The sequence below is a fragment of the Rhinopithecus bieti genome, unplaced genomic scaffold (assembly GCF_001698545.2).
Source record: "Rhinopithecus bieti isolate Rb0 unplaced genomic scaffold, ASM169854v2 scaffold_19939, whole genome shotgun sequence".
Classification (NCBI taxonomy): Eukaryota; Metazoa; Chordata; class Mammalia; order Primates; family Cercopithecidae; genus Rhinopithecus; species Rhinopithecus bieti.
In genome coordinates, this window is record NW_016810019.1 from 2,532,211 (window position 1) to 2,558,462 (window position 26,252).

Below are 26,252 nucleotides of genomic sequence, written 5' to 3' on the forward strand. Positions count from 1 at the left end.
GTAGAGATGGGGTTTCACCGTGTTAGCCAGGATGGTCTCGATCTCCTGACCTCGTGATCCGCCCGTCTCGGCCTCCCAAAGTGCTGGGATTACAGGCCAAATAACATATTTCTACTATCCCCCAGATTATGCTTTTTATTGGGAGATGGAGGGATGAGGGTGGCACATACTCAACTTTGTACGAAGCTAACTGCTGTTTTTTAGTATACTTAAATTTTCAATCCAAGTGCCAGAGCTTTTGCTTTCTTGTTAAATTGTCTTATTCATATTCAGTCCATCTCTCCACTTGGTTGAATCTTCTGGACACTGATCCTGATCTATTTGGGTCATCAGCCAATGTCTCCTCTATTATATTGAGTCCGCCAACTAAAATGGAAGGATACTGTGGCACTGGGTCACTCGTGATTACTTCCACCCTCCTCTGCATTACTTCCCTTTCCTCCTTACTTTTGTGTCCCGTGACTGCCTCACCCTCCCAAAAGTTATTAACACATTAGAAGAGTGACGATGATGGTCTTTGGAATCCAAAGCCCGTGCTCCTTTCCCTATAGTGCTCTGACCCACTGAGTGCTCTTTTCATTTGACAAGCCCACCATACTAATCATCCTTAAATCAAATCCATAATATTATTGCAGCTTTGTCAGATGCCTTGCTAAATCCCAAAATGTGGTTTACTTCCTTGGTCTCAATACCCTTTCATGTTCCCTGCCATTTGCTTCTGTGTTATGCTATTACGTCACACCATCCTGGTTTCAAATCCCAGCATCTGCATGGCAAGGTTTTGTCATATCTGTGAGTTGCAGCCTCTCCACCTATAAAACGAGGAGATAATCCTTCCTGCTCGGAATTACGTAAGATTATAGATGGCACGCCGTAGGGATAAATACAGATTCTCCTCCACAGTGCTTCTGTCTGTTCCGTCTCATCCACTGTCTCTGCTTAACCAAGTCCCTTCAAGGACATATTTAAATGTCTCATTCTTTTTGAAGCACTCCCTCATCAACTCACTCAGGAATTCTTCTTCATTCGTACTCCTGCTGCACTTGGTGGTAACTTCTTTGGCCATTCAGGATACCTTGCATCTTGCTGACTTACTCTTCTACTAGAATTGAAGCTCCTGAGGGACAGGCATCATTTAATTTGTATCAAATTTGCATTCCCAAAGTATTTTTTTTTTTTTGAGACAGAGTCTCACTCTGTCTCCCAGGCTGGAGTGTAGTGGCGCGATCTCAGCTCACTGAAAGCTCCGCCTCCCAGGTTCATGACATTCTCCTGCCTCAGCCTCCTGAGTAGCTGGGACTACAGGTGCCCACCACCACAGCTGGCTACTTTTTTTTTTTTGTATTTTTAGTAGAGACGGGGTTTCACCGTGTTAGCTAGGATGGTCTCAATCTCCTTACCTCATGATCTGCCCGCCTTGGCCCCCCAAAGTGCTGGGATTACAGGTCCCAAAGTGTTTCTACACTGTTGGTGCTAAATATTATTGAACATCTGAGTGAATCCTCTTCTTCCACTTAGACTGGTCCCTGGCACATGTTCGTCTTAGACTTCATGACGGCTATTGTTGTTCTACTCCTTAGCATCATGTCTATTCTAAAGTCCCAAATCCTATACCTCCTTCAAAATACAGCAATCCCCAATATACACAAATCATTCTTTAACTTCTTAAGACAATCACTTTCTTAACTCTCATACATTTTTAAAGTCTGTGGTTTCTATGATGTGGTCTATTGTCATGTCCTAGTCTACATGATCTCTCCTAAGCAGGCATCCTCCTCTGGGGCAGAAACTGTACCTTCTAATTTATTTTGGAGTTGGTTGGTACTTAAATTATTATTGGATTTCGGATGTCTGGGCGTTTTCTTCAAACCCAAGCCTGATTCAGAAGACAGTGAACACCTAGGAGCAGATAATGTTTCTTTTACGCCTACAGTGCCTTCCACAGAACCTTCATACACAAGGTTCCAGATAAACCTGTGTGTGCAAAGACTAGGAATCCAATATATTTAAGTAAATGCATCATGACTTTGAGATTACAGATGTTCCTTGATTTACCATGGGTTACATCCCAATGAATCTATTGTAAATTGAAAATATCCTAAGTCAAAACTGCATTTAGGCCAGGCACAGCGGCTCACGGCTGTAATCCCAGCACTTTGGGAGGCCGAGGCAGGCGGATCACTGGAGGTCAGGAGTTCGAGACCAGCCTGGCCAACACAGGGAAACCCCATCTCTACTAAAAATACAAAAATTAGCCAGTGTGGTGGTGTGTGCCTGCAATTCCTGCTATTCGAGTGGTTGAGGCAGGAGAATCACTTGAACCTGGGAGGCAGAGGTTGTACTGAGCCAAGATCACACCACTGCACTACAGCCTGGGCAACAGAGCAAGACTGTTTCAACAACAACAAAAAAACATTTAATATATCTAACCTACTGAACATCATAGCTTAGCCTACCCTACTTTAAACATGCTCGCTTACATTAGCCTACAGTTGGACAACATCATCTAACAATTATTTATCTATTTAAAAATAAACAAAGTCTAGAATATCTTGTGTAATGTACTGAATACAGTGCACTGTAGTGTGTTTGTGGTTACAATCACGTGGCTGGCTGGGAACTTTGGCTCCCTGCTGCTGCCCAGCATCATAAGAGATCAAACCACATATTGGTAGCGCAGAAAGATATCAAAATTCAAAATTCAGAGTGTAGTTTCTACTGAATGCTTATCATTTTCACACCAGTGTAAAGTTGAAAAATCATTAAATTGAATCATAGTAAGCTGTGAAGAGTCTGTATATAATTTGTAGAGAAAAACATTTTGCTATTCTTGCTTTAAACCTTCTTTCTCCTTTTCCCCACTTGGTAATGAGAGCAGGGAGTTATTGCCACTAAAATATTATATATGTATAATATATGTATATAAAGATATATATTACAAAATATATTTTGAATATCAAATGGGAAATTTAATATTTTAAGTCATGGGAAGTCACTTTGAGAGAAGTTTCTTTAGGTGAGATACATACTGTATTTAGAACTTATAGATGGTTTTGAAACAAAATTAATGAAAATCACCTCTCTGGTACTATTTGAAGTTGACTGCAAAATGTAAGGTGAAAACCAGAAAAGTCAAAAAGAACCCTGATGTTATAATTGGAACTGAGCATGCATCAAGATCTATTAACTATCTTGACAGTCTTCCAGCAAAAATGATTATTTTCCATAATCCTTATTAAGTGCTATCACTTAAAATTCAGGTCAGGGATTAACTAGTAAGAAACGTGTTACTTATACTGTTTCTGTGAAAGGAAAATCAGGTCTATATATCAAAAAATAACTGAGAAACAAAATGTGTACATTAAATACCATCAGTTAATTAACATTTCGAAAGAAATAATTATCATTTTGGCTTAAACTTTAGGGAATGAAAATAAGTTATTTGAATGCCTTTGATTTACATTATAATACATTTTCATAAGCCAGATATAATAATCTTTAACTAGAAAAACGACCTTTGGTTCTTCAGCTGTTTTTTCCAGTACTTCTGATGATGACATTGCAGTGGATTCACACAAGGTATTGAAATTGTTACACATTAAAACTTTCACCTGTTTTGCCTATAAATTATCAAAGAGATTTACTATGTCATTGCACCCTAGTTCTCTACAGACCTGGGTCTCCACGCATGACGGTGCAACAGAATAAGTCAAACATAGTCCCACTAGTTCTCTGAATTACCTTATTTGCAAGTCGTTTATATTTGGGAGCATCAAGTGGACACTGCTCCTTGGGAAAAGACGACTTTGAAGAAACAGCACAAAATTATTATTCCTTTGTCTACTTTGTGCATGTGATTTCAAAGTATAATGGGTTCGATTTTGGTTAATATTCTTTATAGAGCTGCCTATTTCAAATACTAGCAAAATACTTGAAAGGTCACAGTAAAGTTTGAAAGCTGCTAATATTAAAGGTATGTGCATGATGCATTGAATTTTGAAAAGCCCAAAATAGGAATCGTGAAAAATACAAAATAAGAGTAAAGCACATGACGGCATTATGAAAGTTTCAAGGGAACATCCGCTCACATCACAACACTTGCTTTTAAGTACAGAAATTTTTTAAATGAAGAAAAATCTATAGAAACTAAAAAAACCTCAATGCTAAAACTCCAAGCATAATTTTTGAATTTAGAGAAGTCATCTGTACTTCATTATGGAATTAGGAATATGCTTATTATACTGCTTTAAAATTTTAGGCAATAAAACGTTAAGTTCATGACACAGTTAAACATTAATTTTGAGAAATTGGACAGATAAGAGACCTCATTTTCAACTACTATTATTGATAGGGCAACGCCATCCCTAGAGCAGGTATTTCCAGAATTCTTTCCTAAGCTATCTCAGAATATAAAATGTAGTTTTATTGTTTTTGGGAGAATTTTGTTACTTAATCTATGGAAATATGTAAATGCAAATTGAAGCATGCATTTAAAGCACCACGGATCCACCAGAGCGTGATGGGACTGCAGCACACCTTGGAGATCCTAATTGAGGTAAGGATAAGCAAGTTGAAATGCCAGGTCTTTGCAAAGTCACAGATGTGAAGCTGGGGTTGGCTAGCAGCAGGTCTCCAAACCCCTTAGTAGACAGGCTGTCCCCTACCTCTCACCCCGCAAACCATGCTGTTGTCTCACCTATTTTATGTCTCTGCAATCTTTTAAACAAGCCTTTAAAAATGTGAACACATTGACTTAATGATGTGCTAAGTATTCAAATTCCAACATTAAAACACTTTTCTCACAAACCTAGCATCTGTAATCATTACTAATGCAAATCACTGCAGTGGTAATTGGGGGCTCCCCATGCCCCCATATTTTTCTGAATAAGGATGGTTTAACGTTCCAGGATAGGAAACAGTAATGTCTAAAGAGAGTCACTTAAGTAATTTAGAAGTCTGAATTTGGCTTTTCCGTCACCTTGAGCCCTCTGCAGTTCAGTGCTGGACGGAGCTCTGTGAGTGTAACAGGATCAACGGAAAGAAGAGCCCATAGCTCACGAACAAATCTGGTGTTGGAACCTGGGAATGGGGTTATACGGGTTTCATCTGAGCCAAATTCTAAGGACAATGGGTTTTAACTCATGTTCCCCAGAAATGTCCATACCCTCACTTAGGAACGTTGCCTATTTTAGGCTATATGCTTTATGTATGTACAGAAAGTATTCTTATATATTTAGTCTTCTAATAATAACAATGAAATGACTTCTCACAAATAAAAAAAATAGGTCTCGCAGTTGTATGGATTTTAGTTACAGTTTCACATGGTAGAAAGGTGACTAAAGTCTCTGTTCACAAAAAAAAACTAAGGGTTGAGGGGAATGTGGACAGAATGGAACCCAGAGCTATTTTCCAAATGCAGATCACTGATCACTGGATGATATAAAGAAGGCACAACTGAAGCAATGGTAAAGTCAGTAAACAATATTTTACTGAAACATTTCATAACACAGAAAATCTGTCTGAAGTGTAAAGTTACTGTCTTACATAAGGAGAACAGACCCATTTTCAAAGACTAATATGAATACAATAAATATGGAGTTTACATACTAATTTATACACAGAAACTCTGCCCCATAGCCATAAAATTTATATTTAAGCGTGGAACATATAATTTAATCATTTGATTTATTTGACAGGTCTTCCTTACTAAACACAAATAACTACCTGGTTTTCATATACATATATAATATATTTTTATGTATATAGATATTCAACAATCTGTACAGTTTCTAAACAGAAAGCTCCTAAAAGGCACAATTGTCTATACAACATGTACAAAAATGGCTGGAGCTGACACAAAACAACAATTATTGGTCAAAAGTTCATGATTGCACAAAGATTAGTCATGAGTTTATGTCAGAAAAATGTGCTTTAAGGAAAGGAGGGTTTTCAAAGAAACCTTTAAGTGTTATAAAAAAAAAAAGGCAATAAAAAATAAAACCCATCAGGTCGCTATCACAAGCCTGTCCTCGTCATCATCACTGCTGACGTCGCTGAACTGCACCGTGGGCTGCCTCCGCGGCAGTGCTGTGGGCCTGGGCACCCGTCTGTCTGGAGAGACAGTCTGCTGGCCTGAGGGCTTTGTAAAAATGTCAGAATGTGCCTTCAGCAGAGGTTGGGACGTGGACACTGGTTGGCCCTGTATGGAAGCGAGTTCAGGCTTGGGCTTCACGTGATTTGCCGAGGCAGCCTTCTCTGTGTCCATTTTACTCGGGCTATCAAGCCTTGCATGGTCACCTGCAGGGGCAGGTGGATTCAGAACTTTTTTTGCGTTTTCCCGCTGGACTTTAGGTGACCCCTGAGGAGACTCGGTCCTGCTGACCTGGTTTGCACTGGCTACGGAAGTCTGCTTGGGTTGTGTCTCGCATGTTTTGCTTTGGGAAGCTGGCATTTCAGGAGCTCCCTGTGCATCGACGGCTACTTGACTGACTGAGGGGATTAAGGTAGGCAATGCTATGTTCAAGATCTGGAGACCTGGAATGTGTGCCTGAGGGGCGGGGCTGCTTTGTGAGGAAGGGTTTGCAGTCAGAACCTGCAGTCCGACAGCATTGAGAGCTAGTCCTGGTGGATGGACTTGTGGGGCCATATTTGCATTGGCTAGGCCTACAATATTGACGGTTTCCATGCTTAGCGAGGGGAGTGACTGTAAGCCTGGGGTACTTAGGTTCTGAAGGCCTGGCACGCGGATTTGGCCAATAGGAATACATGGCACAACACTGCTTAATTCAGCCACTCCAGCGGGGTTTGTAGTGCCAGACACTTCTGTGACCGTATCCCCGGGAGTACCCAAAGTTCTGTGAACGACACTGACAGCAGGGATCGTGAGCTGCACTGGTCCAGCCTGAAGGGGCACAAACGTGGAGTATGTGAGGCCAGCAGGTACCACGTGGATCCCCCCAACTGGAACCATATTATAAGGTGTCCTTGATTGCTGCTGGGAATGCAAAGGAAGGTGGCTAAACAAATGAGTGTGGGGAGAAGGCAGGCCTGGAGTCGGCTGTAGAGTTATTTGCTGCTTCTGTTCTTGAGGGTCAGGATGTGGTGAGGCCACAGAAGGCATCCCCGCTGCTGTCTGGGGGCTGTGCTCGGCTGTAGCAGGAGGAAGTCTTACAGGTGATGGGCTCTAAATGACAAGACAGAACAATCCTTTTATGACAGCTTTTTCGTAATCCCCGAGCTATAAAGCTAGTGCTAAATCTATTTCTTCACAATGAGATAAAAGTAAGCATATTTGCATTGATAAAAATGAAGTTTGCTGCAATGAAATTATTTTCGATTTTAAAATAAGCTTCCAATTAAAAAATTATTACATCTTTAATTTCTTTCTTTCCCGGTAGAAATAATGGCGATACATCTTGTATAGTCTTTTGCATGTCTCAAGCAAATTTCCTGGATTTTGTCATATTGTAAACTGAGAAGTGGACACAGCTATATTCTTAAGCTGTTATTTTTGTTATTATTTCTGTTTCTGGCACCACTAGCTCCATCTTAGAGATTAAGAGTTATTGAGAAATTGAGATACAAGTTGGCTGTGACAACTCAATGGGGAAAAATGAAGTAAAGAATTATTTGTGAAGAGATGTTACTGAGAAAAAGGTCTCTGGCTGTTTGTCTATTAATTTGCAAGTTGATGAAATGTCAACTGAAAACCAGATTTCCAGGCACTGGTAAGTGTCTGAGAGGTTTTCGGATAGAGACGTTTATAGCATAATCTGTCACAGTTAGAAATAAATCCTATTGCAATATTCAATACATACTGAGGTAAGAGAACTGTCAATGACAGAAGAATGTATTCCTCCAAGAATTAATCATTTGTCACAAAACAGCCAGAGGTAGAGCAGGGACTCACTTGCAGCACATGGAGCGTGACTTTTCAGAGGCCCGTGTCTGCCTTGAGCTAGTTCCCGGGCAGAAAGCTCTCCCAAGCTGCGGTAGCAATGTGATCATTCAAGCAAAGTGAACTTCTTGATGTGTTTTCGGGTCACATTAACTCTGCCATAGAAACTGGTGGCTGTCTTGCCAATGGGGGCAAAGTGCGAAATGTTTGGATAAGTCAGTGAAAACCCATCATCACATTAGCACCAGTGGAAAAACAGCTCAGAAGGGGCCAGCAGATAAATCAGTTGTGGGACTTGTGTTCACCACTGTCACTTTTTTTTTTTAATTTCAAAAATTTTTCAAAATGCAAATAAAATAAGGGGTATATTTTCAAGAACCATTTGGTTCTTTCACAGAGTTACAATAAAATATCTGAACTGCTTAAAATACTCAACATGATTCCAAAGGACAAAAATGTCCTCTACCCTTAAATACAAGAAAAAAATAAAGCCAAACAGACTGATTTGAACTAAATAAATCACTTGGGTGCATTCTCTTCTTAAGCCATTAAGTTCTCCATATTTAATAAGTTAAAACGAAAAAGGAAATAAAAGAACAGCCGCCAATCATTTACCTGTGTTAAAGCAATAGCCTTTCCTGCCACAGAGCTTCTCAGAATTTCTTCTGACTCAGGGTAGTCCACAGACATCTGATGACATGGGGACCTGGAAGCGTCTACAGATGGAATTGTGTCGTTTTCATCTCTCGAAGCACGCTGCCTGGCCTTCCCCGGAGAGAGTGTCTTCCTACTGTAGTCAGACTGTGCTGTGCTCAGGACAGTCATTTTGGTGAGCAATGCCCTGGGCAGAACGTCCATTGGGTCCGTGTGTACCCCAGAAAAGCAATCGGTGATCCTGACGTCCTCATCAGCACTCACCGAGTCCTGAAGGCTACTTCTAGATGGAAGGTGCTGCGGGCTGGCTGTGACTGAGGGCGCGGCTGACAGGACTGACTCCGCCTGGCTATCCTCATCATCGTCTTCATTTTCATTGTCATCCTCATCTGGGCCATCAGATTCTTCAAGATCATATCCAGATCGCTCATAACTGAATCTCTGTTTTTCATCTAATAAAAACAACCAAGAGAGTATGTGATGGAATGCTTTGCAAGTGAACAAATGCTATTTTTAAATTTTTTCATAGGTTTGGTAACTCTGTGAGGATTACAAAAGACAAGGACCCTGCCCACAATGAGCCTCCGCCCTGGCTGAGGAGAAGGCCCTGGGGAAGAACAAGACAGGTGGCCATCAGGATTCAGAGGAGGGCAGCTCTGCGGGAGGGGCCGGGTCAGGGATGAGGAATGGGAAATGACTCTCAGAAGGCGAATGAGGCAGGCGGAGGGTAATCAAGAAACACGGAAATGAAGGCCTTGAAAATCTTTAGAAAATCTTTAAAACACAACTGAACTACATATAAAATTAATAAAGAGTTCAAAGCAACTCTTTTCCTGAGCTTTTTCTCTATTTTGTATCTTCCTTTTACTGAACAAATTAAATCAAACACAAAAAGCTGATGGCTGTTGGTATCTGTGAGCAAAATACATTTTCTTTAGATTTGAATAGTATCATAGATGAGGAAAGAAAAGGACTTTTATTTGAGGAATGTGGGCCCTTTCAAATTACTAGGCCCCAGAGAGGTATTAAGATGACACAGCAATCACATCCGACCCCCCACTTTACTGCAGCTGCTTCCCATTGCCACAGGTAGCTGTGAATTAACCCAGTCATGTGGCATCGGCCACCATACCCCACATTTTATAGCTTAACCATGGACAGGCAGTCACTAATCACTGTTACTCCTGTAGATCAATGAGAATTCCTGACAGAACTGTCTAACAGTCTACTCGGTAATACTGCCCTCCTCCCCCGCCCTGTTTTTTTGTTTTTTATTTTTTTTCTTTTTGCCTTTAAAAATCTGCTTGTAACAAAGGCCAAGCAAGCAGTTTAGGTGAGTCATCTGGGCAGCTGTCCTTATTCTGGCTCAAGTCAACTCTTTCAGCCACACTTTGTGCTTTAGCTTCTTCTTTTGGTTGACACAGTCATGTTTCAATGGTCCTCCATGTCGTCATATTCACCTAATGTGTAAGCCTTCTTATTTACTGAGAGATGCTAACATTTGCTGTCAATTTCTGTGCTCTGATTCAACCCATTCCTCATAGAAAGGGGGATATTATCTAAAAGTCATTAGTATCAGCCTCATAACATCATGTGAAACTGAGTTTAACAAGGAATCTTCAAGATGACCCAGGAAATAGTTTCAGAAATCTCGTAAGCTCATGTGGAACTTTTAAACGCTTTACATTTTCAAAATCTTGCAAATTAGAGGTTCTTTCCCGCAGAAAGTTTAATAAAATTTAGTTATGGGGGAGGAATGTCACTGAGATATAATAAAGATGACATTAGACTATGTACACAGTTTAGCTGTGATACATTCTGCACTTACAGGTATTTTTTGAAGAGAGAAAAACATGTAAACATAGCAACAAGCAATAGGCCGCCTTTCCCAAATGGCCGAGACGTTAATTTTTTACTACTTTTCTTTGTATATGACAAAATAAGTTCTTAGAGAAAAGTTTTAGAAGATCCATACAAAAGATTTGAGGGTGATTATTTCTAGGGGATGAAAAGAACTTGACATTTTACATTATTTATCACAAACGTGTGCTACTTTTATAATTAAAAAACTCAAAAGATGAAACATGCATTTAGATTCCGTTAGCATGTGATTTCATAAGCCTTTTGCTTTTAGGGTTCTACTGTTATGCTGTAAAATAAGTAATGAAATAAAATAATACCAAAGTATTGAATGGCTCTACGCTGGAGATAGAATGTGTGATTTCTGGGTAAATGCCCAGACTCCTGTGCCTCAGCTACTTCTCTACCTTGTCTGATGTTTGGCATTGTAAAACTCAAGTCATCCTCAATTTGACTTGAATTTGCCACATCAGTAGCAAATTAGGTATTTTTTGTTTGTTTGTTTTTTTTGGAGACGCGTCTTCTTTAAAGAAGTAAAATTTGTAAAAAGACTAGAGAGAACTGAATGACTAGGAGAATAAGTTACTGGAGAGAAAGGATGATTTCATTCAAGGCTGATCTTGCTGTAAAGTCTAACAAGGATGGGACTGTTTACGTTAAACACACACACACACACACACACACACACACACGGCCTAACTTTAAACTTACAACTTTTTTCCAAACCCATCAATAAGCCAAGGTCCCAGATAATTAACAGCCCAAAATCTAAGGAAACACAAGCTTGCGTCACTGAGGGCAGACAAAACAGAACCCCGGTCAGGAGAGTCCTGCTCAAGTATCTGGTTAGAGTCAAGAGTGGGCTGCCAAGATTGTGTGAAACCTCTGGGGGTTACATTCTCCCACAGGATCCATGCCATGATCATCACTCAGGTGCTCACAGGAAGGTGCGGTAAGAAGTGTCCACTGCGTTCCAGATACTGGGGAGAGAAGCAGTAACCCAATAGGAGTGGCAAGGAACTACACCTGGAACCACCTCCCCTGTCTCCACCAGGAAAACAAAAGACTTACCCTGTGAGGACAAGGGCGGCACGCACTGTTGTCCTTAGGACACTGGTGAAAACTCACTGCAGTGTGGAAAGGGAACAGGAAAAACATACACACACAACCTGTCTCCTTGGGGAGGGACAGGATTACACAGAAACCCCTACAACACTTGGGGGAGGGGGAGGAGAACTGAGAAGGCCACAGCCCAGAAACCTAAGAAAATGGTGCAGGTACAAGACTGAATCTCAATCGGAACAGAGACAGCACCCCATCCTCCTCCTCACCCCCCAGTGCCAAGCTAAGGAGCTTAGAATTACAGGTAACAAAATAGTGCTTGGAGAGAAACAGGAGAACAAGAACGTGCAGAGAGACCCTTTCTGAGGTACAGTGCAAAAGGAAGACCTAAAACTAGAACTGAACAGGTGACGTTCTTGCGATCCAACCCCCAACCAAAACACAAAGTATCTCTACAGGAACGTGAAGGCTTTGCTGCAGTGAGGATAGCTGTAGTGACAACAAATCGCTCAAACCCAGCCCACTCCTAACTAGATAAACTCTAACTCCCACACTAAAGGCCTCTAGGAAGGAGAGGCATGCCCATTTCTAGGCATACAAACAATTTCCATGGGTCTCTACTGTCTTACACAAGATGTACAGCTTTCAACACAAGATATACAGCTTTCAACACAAAATTACAAGGCATACAAGAAGGCAAGAAAAAAAACATGCTTCAGAGAGACAAAGCAATCATAAGAACCACAGTGAGATATGACACCAATGTTAGAAATGACTGAGAATTTGAAGAAACGATGGTTAATATGCTGAAGGCTCTAAAGGGAAAGGTAGGCAATAACAGATGGGACTTTCAGCTGAGTGATGAAAACTACTACAAAGAATCCAATGAAAATGGTGCAAATAAAAAATACAGTCACAATACCAAGAAAACTGTCCAATCCAGAATTCTATGCCCATTGAAAATAATTTTCAAAGATGAAAGAGAAATACAGACTTTCTTAGAAACACAAAAACTGAGGGGATTCATTGCCAGCTGCTTGACCTAGTGGATAATAAACGTTAAAAGGAAGTTCCTCAGGCAGAAGGAACATAACGTCAGTCGGAGGCCTGGATCTACACAAAGAAACAAAGAATAGTGAAAACAGAATAAATGGGGACACAACTTTTTTTTCTTATTTTTTAATTGCTCTAAAAGATACCTGAATGTCTAAAACAATGTCCTGTGTGTTCATAGTAGATGTAAATGTAAAAAGGTATGGCCACAATAGCATAAAGGATGGAAAGGAGGAGCTGTGTATATACTGCAGTAAAGTCTATAGGCTCCAAGTAAAGCAATGTAATATTATCTGAGGTAGATAACTACAATTTTTGAAGGTATAAATAGTAAGTCAGTTGAGGAAATAGAGCAGAATCATAAAAAACACTTGAGTAATACTAGAAAAGGCATCAAGAGAAAACTGAAACCCAAAAATGAAACAAAGAGAAAACAGCTGCCAATATGGTACATTTTAATCCAATTACACAAATAACAACATTAAAAGGAGTGGTCTAACACATAAATTAAAAGACAGAAATGACTAGGATTGAATAAAATGCAAGTCCCATGTATATACTGTATGTAAGAAATGCATTTTAAAATATTGATATAAAGACATAAATAGGTTGAAAATAAAAGTTTGGAGAAAGATACACTATAAATCAGTAACTAAAATACAGCTGCAGAAACTATACTAATATCAGACAAAGCGGACTTCAGAGCCAAGAATATCTGGAGGATAAACAGGAGAATTACATAATGATACAGGTCATCCCTATGGACGTAACAATCCTAAGTGTGTACCCAACAGAGCTTCAAAATCAATGAGTGGAAACTGAACAAAAATAAATAAATCCATAACCAGAGCTGAAGACTTCAATAATCCACTTTCGGTAACTGATGGAACATGTAATAAGAAAATCAGAAAGAACATAAGAGACGTGTAAAACACTATCAAGACCTAACAGACACTTATAGAAATGTTCCACTGAAGAGCAGAACATACCTTTCATGTAAGTGTATGTGGAACATTCACCAGTATATACCATATTCTGAGCTACAAAATAAACCTCAACTATTTTATATCAGTAGAAACCATACACAGTGTGTTTTTACATGAAAACAGAATTAAACCAGAAATCAACTAATTGGAAGATATCTGAAAAAACATCAAATTATTGCAGAATTAAAGAACACGTGCATGATACTGGTACAAGAACAGACACACAGATCAATGGAACAGAATAGAGAACTCAGAAATAAGACCGCACACCAGCAACCATCTGATCTTCAACAAACCTGACAAAAAGAAGTGATGGGGAAAAGAGTCCCTATTTAATAAATGATGCTGGGAAAACTGACTAGTCGTATGCAGAAAACTGAAACTGGACCCCTTCTTTACAATACATATAAAAAAATTAACTCAAGATGGATTAAAGACTTAAATGTAAAATGCAAAACTATGAAAATCCTTGAAGAAAATCTAGGCAATATCATTCAGGGTATAGGCACGGGCAAAGATTTTATGACGAAAATGCCAAAAGCAATTGCAACAAAAGCAAAAATTGCCAAATGGGGTCTACTTAAACTGCAGAGCTTCTGTACAACAAAAGAAACTATCAGAGTGAACACACAACCTACAGAATGGGAGAAAGTTTTCACAATCAACCCATCTGACAAAGGTCTAATATCCAGAGTCTACAAGAAACTTAAACAAATTTATACGACAAAAAAAACACCTGATTTAAAAACGGGCAAATGACACGAACAGACACTTCTCAAAATAACACATACATGTTGCAGCCAACAAACATGAGGAAAAGCTCAACATTGCTGATCATTAGAGAAATGCAAATCAAAACCACAATGAGATACCATCTCAGGCCAGTCAGAATGGCTATTACTAAACTGTCAAAAAATAACAGATGCTGGAGAGGTTGCAGAGGAAAAGGAATGCTTTGACACTGTTGGTGGGAGTGTAAATGAGCTCAACCATTGTGCAAGATACTGTGGAAATTCCTCAAAGACCTAGAACTCTGAAGAAATACCATCTGACCCAGCAATCCCATTACTGGGTATATACCCAAAGGAACAGAAATCATTTTATTATAGAGATACTTGCATGCATGTTCATTCATAATAGCAAAGACATGGAATCAACCTGAATGCCCATCAATGATAGACTGGATAAAGAAAATGTGGTACATGTACACTATGGAATACTATGCAGCCATAAAAAGGAATGAGATCATATCCTTTGCAGGCACATGGATGGATTTGGAAGCCGTCATCCTCAGCAAACTAACGCAGGAAGAGAAACCCAAATACTGCATATTTTCACTTATAAGTGGGAACTGAACGATGAAAACACATGGATACATTGGGGGGAACAATACTCACTGGGGCCTGTCTGTTGGGGGATGATGGGAATGTGCTGGGAGAACATCAGGAAGAAATGCTGGGCTTAATACCTAGATGATGAGATGATCTGTGCAGCAAACCACCATGGCACACGTTTACCTATGTAACAAACCTGCACATCCTGCACATGTACCCCTGAACTTAGAAGTTGAAGGAAAAAAAAAACAAAAAAAAAAGAACACATCTCTAAATATTCATTGGGTTAATGAGAAAGTCTCAAAAATGTCAAATATTTTCAACTGGATGAAAATTAAACATTCAAACTTTGTGGGACGTAACTAATGCAGTGGTCAGTGGGAAATTTATCATATTCAACACTTTCATTAGAAAAGAAGAAGGCTCTCAGATAAATCTAAATTTTCAGTTTTAGAAATCAGAAAAAGACGATCAGCCGGGCGCGGTGGCTCAAGCCTGTAATCCCAGCACTTTGGGAGGCCGAGACGGGCGGATCACGAGGTCAGGAGATCAAGACCATCCTGGCTAACACGGTGAAACCCCGTCTCTACTAAAAGTACAAAAAACTAGCCGGGTGAGGTGGCGGGCACCTGTAGTCCCAGCTACTCGGGAGGCTGAGGCAGGAGAATGGCATGAACCCGAGAGGAGGAGCTTGCAGTGAGCTGAGATCCGGCCACTGCACTCCAGCCTGGGCGACAGAGCAAGAGACTCCGTCTCAAAAAAAAAAAAAAAAAAAAAAAAAAAAAAAAAAAAACTAAAAACAAGGCAAGGGAAGAAAATAATAAAAATGAGAACCAAAACAATGAAACTGAAAAAAGAAAAATAGAGAAAGGCAATGAAACTAAAAGCTGGGTTGTTGGAAACATTCTCTGGTAACACTAGCCAAGAAAGAAAGAGAGAAGATACAAATTACCAACATTAAAAAAGAAAGGGGGGATAAACTTACACTTTTTAAAAAAAAATTATCATACCTTAAGTTCAGGGACACATGTGCAGAACGTGCAGGTTTGTTACATAGGCATACATGTGCCATGGTGGTTTGCTGCACCCATCAACCCGTCATCTAGCTTTTAAGCCCTGCATGCATTAGGTATATGTCCTAATGCTCTCCCCCTCCCCTTGTCCTCCACCCCCCGCAGACCCAGGTGTGTGATGTTCCCTTCCCTGTGTCCATGTGATGAACATACAATTCTATGCATTTGCCAAAAACCACATACTATACACCATAAAGTAAATTTTGTTGTAAGTAAATAAAAACAGAATCCATTAGGATGTGGGGTGAACCTAAGAAGAATGCAGGCTGAGACAGATGGCTCTGACTGCAGCTGCATGAATGGCACAGCCACGCTAAGGGCATGGAAAGTAAGGTCCTGTCCCAGGTAACCTTGGCAAAGAGGGTTTTGACTGGAGACAGTGAAGGCTAGAGACAAGAATGGCACACACTGCACTGTAATTTTAAATCTGTTTCTTACAGGAGTAAAGGTAAGGATTTTTGAAACTATTTGTATACTAGAACTGAGCAAATATGTAAACATACTGTAGGTGCGAACCAGGTTTCTCACTGTGGGTGAAGAAGAGAAGGAAATGGAGAAGACTAGAATAAATTTAGTGGTGCTGGACTGGAAGTTATCGGTATGGATTCATGTCTTCACTTGTATATATAGAATACACATGTACACTGCAACCTCTACCTCCCAGGTTCAAGTGATTCTCTTGCCTCAGCCTCCTGAGTAGCTGAGATCACAGGCGCCCACCACCATGCCTGGCTAATTTTTGTACTTTTAGTAGAGACGGGGTTTCACCATGTTGGTCAGACTAGTCTCGAACACCTGACCTCAAGTGATCTACCAGCCTCGGCCTCCCAAAGTGCTGTGATTACAGCCATGAGCCACTGCGTCCGGCCCGCTTTAGGGTCTTTTACTCTGCTGATACCACTATTCTCTCAGATAAGCTTGCACAACAAGCACCTCCCTATTAGCCTCAGAGTCAAATCAAGACTTCTCACAAGTACCTTCTGTCTTCCTATTGTTTAATAGGACACTATCAATTCTTGAAATCAATTTCAATACTTCTATTGGTTAACTTGGAAGCACAGGAAATTTCACCCCAATGCACTCTAACCTATATACACATTTTAAATTCTTAGTACCTAAAAGGGCTTTTTTCTTGTTTTTTTTTTTTTTTTTTTTTTTTTTTGCATTTCTTATTCTATTGTACATATGCTGACTAAATGGCTCTATTCCGGTTGCAGCCATCCATAGCCTGGATCCTCAGTTAGCGCCACTCTGTACAAACCAATACTATTTGATCGTAATTAAAACAAGGACTAATTAAGGAGTTGACTTTTTCTCTGACAACGATTTAAAACATGAAAAATGCAGTTAATTTCTTTTAAAGTGTTGAGCCCACAGCTCATAAATGTCAGAGCTGAGATTCAAACCCATGTTAGTCTACACCTAGATATTCCACATTCAATCACATTTTAAAAAGGTAACCACAAAATCATCAGAAAGGTCAACAATGAATTATAGTCAATAAGCTACCTTATAAATATGCATGAATTCAATGTTTGTAGGTACAGACAAGAAAAGCGTCATAGAATTATTTGATTACAAGTAACAGAATATATAAAATATAGTCCCCAAGGGGAATGGAAATTGAACTTTGAAAATTTCGAATATACTGCATTATATAAAAGTTTAACAATCAGTTATATATTTCAAATTGTTATTAACATATATATTTTTCAAGAAGCATGCTGATTTCTTTTTTAGTATATGCAAATAATAGGAATAATTTAAAACAAACACCATATTTTTTGATGTATGTAAAAACTATTTGGAGTGTAAAACTATTTGGCTCCATTTTAATCTAATTTTGCCTTGATTATATCCAATTTCAGGTCAGGATTAGCAGTCTGGGTGAGAAGACACACAGGGTGGCTTCTCTGCACCCTTCTCCCCTCCTGGACGAGCCACACGCCTGTAGCTTGGAGAGGATGTAGGAGGGGCTGGGATTGCTTTCCTGGGTTTCTTTCACGGAGATAAGCACAGAACGATGTTTCTGTCTCTGAATACATAGTATCTGAAATCTCTGCTACAGGAGACCACTGTCAAAGTTTAAAAACCTGCAAATGAATTTTGAATCATTACATATTTGTTAAACAGTACTGATATTCTGGGTAACAGAGAAAAGATAAAATGGGTAGCTTAAGTGAACAGAAGACAATGGTATCCTTTTAAATATCCATGGCACCAAAACAAAGCACAGACAACTCTGCTCTCTGTTTGGATTCATACAAATAAAAGTCCTTTATATACTTCCCTGTCCCCCTTAACCTCTGCCCCTGACCCCCAAACAAGACTACTGCTGCCGAATCAAAAGTTGTACTGATATAAGACCCAGAAAGGAAAAGTGCCTTGCCTGTGAACAGCAAGCCTGTGAGGACAAGAACAAGGACTTGTCATGGACTCAAAACACTTGTCACATATGACTCTGTGATACTGCTCACTTTGCTGCTGCATGTTACTTAATGTAATAACTATGATACTATGTTGAGTAACTGTTTTTTTTTTGTTGTCTTCTTTTGTTTTTTTGGTTTTTTTTTTTTGAGATGGAGTCTCAGAGTCTTGCTCTGTCACCCAGGCTTGAGTGCAGTGGCATAATCTCGGCTCGCTGCAACCTCTGCCTCCCAGGTTCAAGCTATATTCCTGCCTCAGCCTCCCGAGTAGCTGGGATTACAGATGCCCATCACCACGCCTGGCTCATTTTGGTATTTTTAGTAGAGATGGGGGTTCACGTGTTGTCCAGGCTGGTCTCGAGCTCCTGACCTCAGGTGATCCACCTGCCTCAGCCTCCCAAAGTGCTGGGATTACAGGTGTGAGCCACTGTGCCCGGCCTGATTAACTGTTATATCAGGGATTGGCAAACTATGGTCACCAGCTAAATGTGGCTCTCCACCGGTTCTTGTGAATAAAGTTTTACTGGAACACAGCCAGGCTCATTTGTTTACATACTGTCTATGGCTGCTTTTGTGCAACAATCACAGTTACAGTATTCATGACAGAGAATATGTGGCTTGCAAAGCCTAAAATATTCACTATCCAGCCGTTGACATAAAAAGTTTGCCAACATCTATGCCACACCACCCTCCATGTTTAAACCTAACGACCACCCCATGACAGAGTTGATACCACACCCATCGTCCACAAGGAAGTTAAGATGCTTGTACTGTGTATGATTAGAACGCATCAAAGCCAGGATTCAAAAACAGGTTTCTATGAACTTAAGAGCCCTGTCATTATGCCAGTAAGATATACTGCCTTTCTATTACAATTGCTCCTTTCTTGGTGTGTATAATACAGACTAATACTTCAGGAGTGTAAGCACTGTGGCTTACCCCTTTGCAGCCATCAGAGACTCTAGAACAGACCTAAAGAATCTATGTTTGCTTAGCAAATTCATAAATGGTCCAAAAAGTTCCATTTAATTATGTCCTCCCAGACACATTCCCCTCTCATTACAAACAAATGTTTCCAACACTCAATAAAATTTTATATCAGCACAAGATTAATTCCTTTATTTTCTGTGAATTTCAATTCATGAGGGAAAAGGAGGCATATAATGTAGCAACATTTTGTCAAAAGTAAAGGTTTTGATAAATTTATGTCAAACAACTTCCCTAAAGATATATCTTAAAAGTTATCATTTGAAGATGAGTCAGGTGAACTGCGACCTGCCTGCCCACTGCTGCCAGAGAGTGACACCTGCTGGAAGAGTCGGAGTCGCAAAAGCAGGAGGGACTCCCTGAGAGAAGGGAGCCCCCGAGGGTAGTAGCAACCAGGCCCACCTACACTCAGTAGCAACCTTCTTTTGTTGTTGAAGTTTGCCTGTTTTTCTTCACAAATGTTTAAAACATTACTCTGAAAGCCAGAAAAACAATGGCAACCTAGGGAAAATTTTTTTTTAAAGAACGTGAATACAATAATATATATATTTTAAAGATAAAAACCCATTAAAAAACATAATGGGGCAGAGTTTAATGTTTGTTAACTTTAGGAAGTAAAGCAAAAGACTGTGTCGTATGTGTGTCATTCAAAATAATATTAGCACTGCTTTAAGTAGAAATCCTAAAGCCTATTATGGTTTCATATTCTACACATGGAAGTGTTTCTTAAAAACAGTAATAATGTGTTCTATAAAATCCCGATGATAATATATTCTACAGGTTTCATTTCGAAAAAAAGCTTTGCTAGTAATTTTTAAAAATTCACTTAAATTATTTTTAAGAGTAAATGTGATACCGGTTTTAAAACCTGTGATCAAACATCATTCTTTACTGTAAGAACTGAAACTCCAACGAGAATAATGTTTCTCACTGCACTTCATCATATTAAACGGTTCTCCTAGCTGGCAGCTGAGGGTACACATTAACATTCCTTGCATTGAAGTCCGGCATTTGTTGACGAAAACATTCTTCGGATCAAAGGATGAAAAGCAAATTGCTGGCGGCATGATTTTTGACACAAAAGGTGAAAACTAAAATGTAGTCACTAATACTCCAAGAACACAAGAACAAAATTCCTGAGGCTATACCATGTTTTATGGCAAGAAAACAAGGGAATGTGCAGTGGAGCTGAGGGATTAGGCTTCCCATGGGCATTTCTTATCATTGCAGCTCAAGTTGCTAGTTTTAAACTAAATAGAAACTTCTTTTAAATGCCTAATGTCCACATTTTAATGGCTGGCTTACAAAAATGTATAATTTCTCCTGCTTCATTAAAAGCAAACGTTTCCCAACATCCCCTAATTTATTCCACTGAGAATTAGAACATGAATTCCATCTGCTAAAAGATAAGACAGGTAGCCACACAGCCTGCTGTTGCTAAGGGTGGTAAAGAATTCAGAAGCAGTCTGTGGCCTTTCATCACATCATTTTCACATCACCCTTTAATGAACACTCTTTATCAACCAGGGACCAGGCACAATATGATGGTGAATGATAACCTGGGTATGGTGTGGTTGGCAGAGTAGAAAACAGGTCTAGGATCCTTAAAGGGAAAAGACTGAAGATAATGCCTGGAAAACACTGACATTAATTAGAAAGAAATCTGGAGAAAATCTTGAGTGAAAAACAAAACAATGCACACGTAAGGGAGTAACTCAGCACAAACACAGCGTTAAGATCTGGGCTTTTTCCAGAACGCTATGAGCTGACCGAGATATTACCAAGTGGTAATGGTGTTTAAAAAATAAATACTATACTGGGGTGCTTTGTAGTAACACTGTCTGACTGCCTCTAAGCGTTCAGCACGTTTTGTTTAATGAATAAAAGCTCAGAGACATTTCCTGGTGATGATTACATTTATGCTACAGAAAATATCTATTAAATGACTAAGCCCCAAATGTGTTCCACAAACCTAAAAACACAATCCTTAGGTTTCTGGGTGCCGTTCTGCAAGCTCTGGCAGGGGTTGTGACTTTTTAGATTTACAATCAGGTCTCCCAAATTTTGTCCTTTATAAAAAAGGTTTACTCCATTTCCCATGTCAGAGATCATCAAGACTCAAACATATAAGGCATGTTCTTACATATCCTATTAGTATCAATTAAGTACACGTCACTTTCAGAAAAGCATGCCGAGTCTAATATTCCCTCTTCACATGCTGCAGGACCCCACTCTGATGTCACCACCACCCTGTTGTTAGGAAACAGGAAGTGTGCCTACCAAAACAGAGAAGACAACTTTCATATCGATCAAGACTTGATGTTCCACAGCACTGGTTCCTGAAAAGACACGTGGCTCCTGATGTGGGCCATCTTTCTTTCAGCACTAAATCTAACAGTCACCTATAATCTGTTAGCATGATGAAACAACATACTTCGACTGTGCTTGTGAGAACCAAAGGAATAAAGGAGTTTCCTGAGTTATTTTGGATTTTCAGTTTTCATATAGCTAGACCAGACATCCCTTGATAACTGCAGGTGTGAAGACATAATGAAAGGTGTCTGAAAAGCCACCCAAATCACCATATTTGGAATAAAAGAGGCTGACTTTGATACCTGCTGCGGCACCTTACTGCTGGAAAAACCAGAGGATTTTCCTGAATTTCTCCTGTTGACACACAGCGAATGAAATCCCAGTGTGGTTTCTAGCAGTCTATTTGTGTAGCAGGACTAATATTCGAATTATGTTAGATTAAGATGAGAGATGGTATCAAGACCCCATGATACCATAAAAGGTTGTTCACCATTAAAAGGAAAAGACAGCAAGTTTATGTGTTAAAAGATCCCACATTACACGATACAGTGTTCTCACTTATCCTTATCCTCATTTACTGGGCTAAGAAAATGGAGAATACACTGTCAGGCAGGACTCTCAAGAATGGCAAAGGCTCTACATAGTGGCTCACTTCTCAAAAGGAGCTGCTGCCAAGAGCCTGATCCCCAAGAGGGGCAGGTGCCCCCTATGATGAGGGAGGTGGAGATGCGTCGGGGTGTGAAGAGAACACAGGGGAGAACCAAGCACATGAGTTCACTCGACAGTGGCCTCCAGGCCTCCCTAGCTTTGTTTTGCTGGGCTGTCCACTTCAAAACTTGAAACTGTAGTACCAGAAACATTTATTCTCCTTCATCATGTTTTAAGTCAGCCACTTCTTCTACTCCTACTGTATGTCTAATATAGTAATCATTTGCATTTTCCCTTGGAAAATAGTAAAATGAAACACTTTATAATACATTGCTCTCTTTATAACATCCTTACAGAGTTGATTGGGGCAAGGTTTTAAAACATATCAGCAGCGTTAAAGCAGGACAAGTCGAGGCCTTATCTTTTACCAGAGGCTATTCTGTGGTGAAAGTTCTAACACCACAGTGATCCTGGGCCAGAGCAAAAACTAATTCCAGGGGAAATAATGCTTCCTAGTTTAATAAATTGATAGCGATATTTCCAAATTAGTCATTATACATTTATACACAGACATAAAAAACAGGATATCACAAGGGAAAATCATTTCAGACTTTCCATCCAAACTGTTAAACTCCATCTGGTGGAGAATGAGAGAGGCTGAAGTCCTGAGTCCTGAGGTACTTCTTTTAGAAAACACTCATCTACCCAGAAAAAAGGCTTTTGCTCTGTGAGAATATTAATACTATTGTTGCCGAATGGATCATCCACTTAAGGAAACATGGTTCTTTTTGTCATTACTGTCTAAATTCCCACTACAAAACACAACTGCAGCAACAGCAAAAAACAAACAAACAAACAAACAACAAACCTCAACAAGGAAAATTCAAGGGTCACAGATTAAAAGCCCTAGTATCTTTTATCTTGTCTCCAGAACATTTGAGAATATAACCCATGATAAAAGTCAGATATATGTGGTCCTAAAAGGGCAATGGCTTTAAACAACTTCAGTTCAGACTTTTGTAGTCAAAGAAACACCGTTATGTGTCACTATTTAGAAAAATTAAAATACTCAAGAATCCTATCTAAAAAATAATAGTTTTCAAGTGTCAGAACATGAAGAAATGGGTATAAACTGACATGACAGGGGTGTTCATTGTATCCAGGCCCAGTGAGTAGAGTTTAAACCTGCAATGGCAGCTCTCATGCTGAAACTCCCCTGCATAGCATCTATTCTATTACTTGTCCGCCAGCCCGCCTCCCAGCCTTGGGCCCTGTGGAACTCTCTTGTTTTTCTGTCCCATTCACACACTTATACCCTATCCCTTTTCCCCAACCTTTGTGTGTCTTTGGCCAAGCAACTCCTTGGTCTAGAATGCTTGCCCGTCCTTTCCCCTCTCACCACCAGTCTTCCAAATGAAGCAGTGTAGGGATAAATAAATTCCTTCCCTTCTTTCTGGGACCACTTTGGCCATCACTAGTCTTTCCCTGATTTTAGCCTTGGGAAGTGAACCTTGCCAAATCTGGGCTCATGCCACATCACAGCCATCGGCCAGGAGCTCCTGGACGACAGTAACTGTGCACACACTGAATAGGTGCCGAAGTGATATATTTAAAAAAAAAAAAATCAATCAAAAAGAGAATAAACTTTTCTCCTCTGGAACTATTAAAAAACAGAACAGATCTTTACCAACCTGGAAAGATCATTACTGAGGATGAGAACACGGAATAGTGAAAAAACTTGGGTTACCTTCTAGTCATCTGATCCAATGCCCAATAAATAACAAATTAACAAACAAATGCCATTATCATGTTAACAATACCTATACTGACTTTGGCCATATAACATAAACACTATTTATAAGTAAAGGTATCAAGTAGCACAGCTACCATTTGATTTTAGTGAAGGAATTTAATGAAAAATGATTATATCTAATTACTATCATTATTATTTTTTTGAGATGGAGTTTAGTTCTTGTTGCCCAGGCTGGAGTGCAATGGCGCAATCTCGGCTCACCACAACCTCCGCCTCCTGGGTTCAAGCGATTCTCCTGCCTCAGCCTCCCGAGTAGCTGGGATTACAGGCATACGCCATCATGCCCAGCTAATTTCTGTATTTTTAGTTGAGGCAGGGTTTCTCCATGTTGGTCAGGCTGGTCTTGAACTCCCGACCTCAGGTGATCCACCTGCCTTGGCCTCCCAAAGTGCTGGGATTACAGGTGTGAGCCAATGCGCCCAGCCGACTATATCTAACTCTAAAATTAATAATACTGAATTATTTCCTAGATTATAGAAAGCTGCTGCCAAGAACAGATTATACTGTCCTTTTTTAAAAAAGGTTTACCCCAATTCCCATGTCAGAGATTATCAAGATTCAAACATATGAAACATGTTCTTACACATCCTATTAGCATCACTTAAGTATATGTCACTTTCAGAAAAGCATGCTGAGTCTAATAATATTCCTTCTTCACATGCTGCAGGACTACAGATTTTAGAGTTTTTTTCTAGTAATTCAATAAACAACTATTTATTACCTACTATTTGCCAGGCACAATCCTAAGGAGCTGAAGATACAGCAGCAAGCAAAACATCATCTTTGCCCTTATATAATTTATTTTCTAGTTGGAATAAACAGATAATGAACACACACAAACGTCTCTGGTAGTGGTAAGTGCTATGAGGAAAAAGAAAACAGAGTAAGGGCATAAGTGATGCTAGCAGTAAGAGGGTGAGGTGCCTTTTGTTTCTACATATATATTTATATTTACATATATTTATATTCAGGAAGGCCCCACTAATCAAGGGACATCTGCTAGAAAGCTGAAGGCAGGGTGGTGTAAGTCTCACAGTATCTGGTAGAGGGCATTCTTTTTTGTTATTTTTTTTTATACTTTAAGTTCTAGGGTACATGTGCACAACGTGCAGGTTTGTTACATAGGTATACATGTGCCATGTTGGCTTGCTGCACCTATTAACTCGTCATTTACATTAGGTATTTCTCCTAATGGTATCCCTCCCTCAGGCCCCTACTCCATGACAGGCCCCGGGGTGTGATGTTCCCCTCCCTGTGTCCAAGTGTTCTCATTGTTTAATTCCCACCTATGAGTGAGAACATGTGGTGTTTGGTTTTCTGTCCTTGTGATAGTTTGCTCAGAATGATGATTTCTAGCTGCATCCAAGTCCCTGCAAAGGACATGAACTCATCCTTTTTTATGGCTGCATGGTATTCTATGGTACATATGTGCCATATTTTCTTAATCCAGTCTATCACAGAAGGACATTTGGGTTGGTTCCAAGGTTTTGCTATTGTGAATAGTGCTGCAATAAACATACGTGTGCATGTGTGTTTATAGTAGCATGATTTATAATCCTTTCGGTATATACCCAGTAATGGGATTGCTGGGTAAGATGGTATTTATAGTTCTAGATCCTTGAGGAATTGCCACACTGTCTTCCACAATGGTTGAACTAGTTTACACTCCCACCAACAGTGTAAAAGCGTTCCGATTTCTCCACATCCTCTCCAGCATCTGTTGTTTCCAACTTTTTAATGATCACCATTCTAACTGGTGTGAGATGGTATCTCACTGTGGTTTTGATTTGCATTTCTCTGATGACCAGATGACCAGTGATGATGAGCATTTTTTCATGTGTCTGTTGGCTGCATAATGTCTTCTTTTGAGAAGTGTCTGTTCATATCCTTTGCCTACTTTTGGATGGGGTGTTTTTTTCTTGTATATTTGGTTAAGCTCTCTGTAGATTCTGGATATTAGCCCTTTGTCAGATGGGTAGATTGTAAAAATTTTCTCCCATTCTGTAGGTTGCCTGTTCACTCTGATGGTAGTTTCTTTTGCTGTGCAGAAGCTCGTTAGTTTAATTAGATCCCATTTGTCAATTTTGGCTTTTGTTGCCGTTGCTTTTGGTGTTTTAGACATGAAGTCCTTGCCCATGCCTATGTC

General features: G+C 39.8%; 1 protein-coding gene across 2 annotated transcripts in view; it reads right to left on the reverse strand.

Moving 5' to 3' along the window:
• Positions 1-5,466: 5,466 nt before the first annotated feature.
• Positions 5,467-26,252, reverse strand: part of HIVEP1 (HIVEP zinc finger 1) — a 151,727-nt gene continuing 130,941 nt past the window's right edge. For both annotated transcript variants that reach the window (XM_017891166.1, XM_017891165.1), the window contains 2 exons: positions 8,513-9,003; positions 5,467-7,183 (listed from right to left, as the gene is read on the reverse strand). In XM_017891166.1, the coding sequence (XP_017746655.1) occupies positions 6,005-7,183; positions 8,513-9,003 (1,670 nt within the window). In that variant the 3' untranslated portion in view covers positions 5,467-6,004. The remainder of the gene's footprint in view (positions 7,184-8,512; positions 9,004-26,252) is intronic.